The sequence below is a fragment of the Penaeus vannamei genome, chromosome 8, assembly GCF_042767895.1.
Source record: "Penaeus vannamei isolate JL-2024 chromosome 8, ASM4276789v1, whole genome shotgun sequence".
In the NCBI taxonomy this organism is placed as follows: Eukaryota; Metazoa; Arthropoda; class Malacostraca; order Decapoda; family Penaeidae; genus Penaeus; species Penaeus vannamei.
Window position 1 is genome coordinate 46,488,452 of NC_091556.1, and position 5,000 is coordinate 46,493,451.

The 5,000-nt window shown below is 32.6% G+C and overlaps 1 protein-coding gene across 3 annotated transcripts in view; it reads right to left on the minus strand.

Moving 5' to 3' along the window:
* LOC113820380 (aladin) overlaps nucleotides 1–4,554 on the minus strand; it is a 13,025-nt gene extending 8,471 nt beyond the window's left edge. Inside the window, exons 1-7 of one of the 3 annotated variants that reach the window (XM_070124768.1) lie at nucleotides 4,480–4,554; nucleotides 2,533–2,753; nucleotides 1,575–1,702; nucleotides 1,179–1,306; nucleotides 775–950; nucleotides 215–383; nucleotides 1–31 (exon numbers count right to left, since the gene is read on the minus strand). The exon at nucleotides 1–31 is cut by the window's left edge and continues 129 nt beyond it. In XM_070124768.1, coding sequence (XP_069980869.1) covers nucleotides 1–31; nucleotides 215–383; nucleotides 775–950; nucleotides 1,179–1,306; nucleotides 1,575–1,694 — 624 coding nt within the window. In that variant the 5' untranslated portion in view covers nucleotides 1,695–1,702; nucleotides 2,533–2,753; nucleotides 4,480–4,554. Of the gene's footprint in view, nucleotides 32–214; nucleotides 384–774; nucleotides 951–1,178; nucleotides 1,307–1,574; nucleotides 1,703–2,431; nucleotides 2,754–4,479 lie in introns of all 3 variants that reach the window. The other 2 variants (XM_070124766.1, XM_070124767.1) reach the window with 2 other exon arrangements.
* Between the last annotated feature and the right edge of the window lie 446 nt (nucleotides 4,555–5,000).

A 5,000-nucleotide genomic window follows, 5' to 3' on the forward strand; every position in this document is an offset into this window, starting at 1 on the left:
ACCTACTGCCAGGAGGGAAGCTGAAAAGGGCCTGTATAAAATATAATAAACAATAAATAAATAAACATATAGCTGTCTCACATAACATACTGGCTGTGGTTATACTAATCAAACACTGAACACACTAGATATCTATTCACTGTTTTTATTTCAACGACTTTAAAAAGTACAAATGGATAAGAAACATAATTCCAACCAATTGACTTTAGCTTACATCCATGCCACCTGAGTAATGTACTTCTGCAAGCGATGTTTCAGGAGCGGTGTGATGCTTCGTCCTGCAGCAAACACCCTCACAGTATCATCACAGAAGACGGCTGCCAGGGTGTTTGTGTGAGGATGCCACTCAACGCTCACTACACTTCCACCTGGACTGCGTGCATCTGGTACAAGATGCAGTCAAAGTAAGTTGCTATACTCAAGGTATAATGTTGAAATTGTCAATCTGGTTTGCCTTAAGAAAGTTCTTTTACAGTTTTCCTTATCTTTAGAAAATTAACCAGAGCCAGGAAAAATAATTACTGGCGGATGACTAGAAAATTGTATGTTTAAAATGTAATTTTGGAGAGTTTGTAGAGCAAAAATGTGATGAATATCTCTGAAATGCATGTAATGAAGAGTTATTTGAGCAATCAGTAAAACAGAAAAAGTATAAAATACAAAAAGGAAAATTAAATTAGTTCTGATCACATCATTCAGTAAATAAGATATAACCATGCAAAAGGTCACTACAAACAATAGAAAAGTAAATTTGGTTGCAGTGGAGTATCATACCAGCTATGGCTAAGCTGCCATTTACACTTGCAGACGGTAAAAAGGCCTGTGCTTTTGCTATGAGTCCTAGTCCATTCAGGATAAGAGAGGCAATGGTTGACAGGGCTTGCGGCATATTTTTCTCATTGTTGCACCTCACCATCTCCTGCAGTGCTGCTTCCCATCCCTCTTCATAGCTGGAATATTATACGCAATGAAAATAAAAGATGATAATAATATTATCAATATATCTAATTACGATAATAATAAATCTATAATAATCATATAAACAACAATAATAATAATAATGATAATGACAATAACAATAATAACTAATGATAATTACTGATCATAATGATTGATGCTGATTGATGACTGATAATGATGAAATAACAAGATAATTATAAAAACATGACAAAACTTACTATGCTGACATAACACGTTGCCAGGGTGTCTCTGTGTGTGCATAAAATGCATCTCGTGCTTCCTGTTTATTGTGGGCTGTGCGCACTGGCTCTTGTCCAACAACTACTTCATTGAACTGGTCTCCAAGCTGTCAATTTTTTTTTTTTTTTAAGTTTCATCCAATTAAAGAAGTGCTTACCTCCTTATTCATATATATATATATATATATATATATATATATATATATATATATATATATATATATATATATATATTTATATATATATGTATATATATATATATTTTTTTTTTTTTTTTTTTCTTGAATACAAAAATCAACTGAATATATTCTCATAAATTAATTCTAAAAATTCTAGTCTATCTGTAACACAATTACAGTAACAAATATAACTAACCCAAGATTTTGCTGTACTGAGCGCTTGACAGGCCTCTTGTGCCCTCAAGCGACCATCATTTTCGTAAGTTGTTACAAACCCCAAAGGCGGAGGTGACGGCAGATGGTCTAAACTGATCATATTGCTGTCTAGGAGATAAAATATAAATTAGCAAAACAGTAGGCTACAAGACAATAACTATATTTCTGATATATAATGATAATACTATCCCACCAACGGATATTGCACTTATTGTCACTTTAGCATGAGCTATCAAATAACCACCTGTAACTGACCTCAAATAAGGAATGAAATTGAAACTCTCTAGTCTGAATATATGTTGCAAAGCTCTTTTTAAAAATTTCAATACTTACAAAACAATTTTTTTAGAAAACAAATTAATCAGGGGATTTACCTTTCCTAAAGCTAATATACATCAAAGGTATATAACTGCAAGTTAAGTGAATAAGTACCATACATCCAAACTAAAGTCCTTATACATTATCATTAAATTATGTTTTTACCTTATTTTTTTCATCTTATTACCACAGAAGACCTCAGATAAATACATCAAAATGATGGAATTGAAAAGATAGAAGAAAGACACTTCAATCAAACTGTCTTGTAATGGCCAAGTATCTATAAGACTACGAGACAGGTGAGGTATTCTAGCACTGTGATCTCATGACAATCGACCCTTCCAATTCCATGAAAAAATTATTGATACCAAAAAGAAAAAAAAAAACATTCTGGTCAATCTGTCACGTGATCCGGAAATAATAAATACACATATTCTCTTTATATTCCTTGTAAACCAACCATATTATGTTCTACGTACAAGCTATATGTCAAACTGTTAAAGAATGACGCAAACTTGCCAAAGAAAAGGAAGTGACAACTGATACGGCGGCCGTATCCTGATTTCTCCAGAAACACGTTTGCTTCAAATCCCAACAGCTTTTCCTCTTCTTTTTTATACCTTTTTCTTCTTTCTTTCTTCTTTTATAGGGTCTTAGACTTTTTTGTCTATATTCCCTGGATCTTGATTTCTGGAGTCTTCTATTTTTTTATTGCAGGTTTTCTTTTGTTGGTTATAGTTTTGTTCCCTGTTTTATATGATATTCACTATTCTTGTTCTTTGTAGGAAGATCTTCATATGTCTTAAAATGTAGTACTTTTTAAGTGATGGATGATTATCTCCTGTAATGAGTAAAGAGATATTAGGATTGTTAATTTTGATTTTTTTTAGAACCTCTATTAGTTTAGTTCTCTCAGAATGGAAACGTGGACACTGTAGTGTAAGGTGTTCTATTGTTTCTTCTGGGTATTGGCACCATCTGCAGCTTGGTTCTGTTTCTAGTTTTAATCTGTGTAGATGTTTTCTGAGTCTCGTGTGATTCGTCAGTATTCTTGTTAGACAAACATCTTGTTTTCTAGTTTTTGATCTGCACCATGGTTGTGGAGTGGAATCTTTGAGGTGATAGCTTTTTGTGATGAGGGTTTTGGTTAATTGTTATTCCTAGAGTATTTTAATTTTTGCTTTGAGATCTTTTATCAAGTTGTTGGTATTTTGTCTCATGCTTGTGAAATTATTTAGATCATGAGCTTTCTTCGCCGCAAGATCTGCTATTTCCTTTCCTTATATGCTTTTGTACGCTGGGATCCACTGAATTGTTACATTGTAATTTTGCATTGTTAGTGAGAAAATTTGTTTTGTATTTCGTATGTGATTTGTTTATAGTTGCTGGGTTTGTGGTTTTGTAGAATCATTACAGATGAAAGGGAATCTGTGAAAATCAGTTTGTTAATTTCTATATATCTCAGGCCTTGATTTATGGCATATAATTCTACTTCTAGAATTTGAGTATTCCTTGTAGTTTCCAGATTATAGTGATATTTTTTTGTTCGATATAAATTGCTGCAGATGTTGACTGAGGTTCATTTATTTTGGATCCATCTGTGAATATTTTATTACAGTTTTCATATTTTGTGTTTGTTAGCATTTTGTATTGTTTCCCAATTATTTCATTTGACAGGTCTTTTGAGAAGCCATCAATGAAATTTGTAACTAATTTTTGGGAAATATTGTGCCACGGCGGTATTGGAGTTATATTCAGGATCTTATTTATGTTGATTTTGATTTTTAGTTTTTTGAAAGTTTTGATGACTTTACGAGTCCATGTACTTTTGTCTTTGGTTTGTAGTCTCGAATACTTTTTACAATTTATTTTTTTACTGGTAAATTGTCTGGTTTTGAAAGTATTATTACTAGAATACAGGCAAGTTCATTTATTCTTTCTGTTATTGGGGGTTTGCTTGTGATTGCTTGTAATGTTATTATTGGAGAGGGTTTGAAACATCCTGTGGCTATTTTCATTGCTGTATTTTGGATTGTTTCTATTTTTTTTTCTGATTTATTTACTGTTCCATAAATGGATAGGCCATATTCTATCTTTGGTTTTATATAAATGTTGTAAAACTTTAGCAGAGTTTCCCTTTTTGCTCCCCAGTTATATCCTGCTAACTTTTTCATGATATTTGTTCTAATAGATTTTATTTTTATGTTATCTATGTGTTTAGACCAATTTAATTTTGGGGTGTCGAATCTCAGCCTTAATATGTCTTGGCTATCAGTGAATTTTAGTTCTATGTTGTTTATACCAATTTGATTCTATTGTTTTGAGTGCATCTTCTGTGGTGTGGTTTGATCGGAAGCCTGATATGTCTATGTCTAGTTTGTTGTTAGTTTCTAGCCGCCAGTTTAGTCTTTTGGTCATAATGTTTTCAAATATTTTACCTAATCAAGTGATAAGGCTGATAAATCTATACGATTTTGATTCTGATGGATTTTTTTCCCTGGTTTTATAATTGGGTTTATAAGTACATTTCTGAAAGCTTGTGGATATTCTCCACGAGCAAATTATACCTGTTTTCCTTGCTCTTTGTAGCTGCTCCTTCGGCTGCGTGGAGTTTGAATCTTGTTTACATCGCTTAGGCTCCGATTACGCAAGAGACAGTCATAGAAAACGTTGTTTGATTGTATGGGTGACTTAGGTAATTATCTACGTTCAACATAGGGATGGTTTTGGTTTTTGATTTTGGTTTTACTTGTCTTTCAATGGTTACAGTCCTTTCATTTTCCATGATCTATAAAATTTTAATAGGTATGCTGTCTGATTTTCTTATGATGCACTTATGGGTACGAGTATCTACCATATCAAAGTATGGGTCCTGGACAAACACTGACTGAAATTTCTCATTTAGGATTTTACACAAGTTATTGTATTTGACGGCGCTAATCTGATCTCTGCTCTTAGTTTTACTATCTATGTACTTAAAGACTTGGTTGGCTTGTACATTTTTTGATTATATCTTTTTCAAAGTTTAATTTCGCCTCTCTCATGGCTTGGGTATACTCATTTCTTCCTACTTTATATAATTCACACG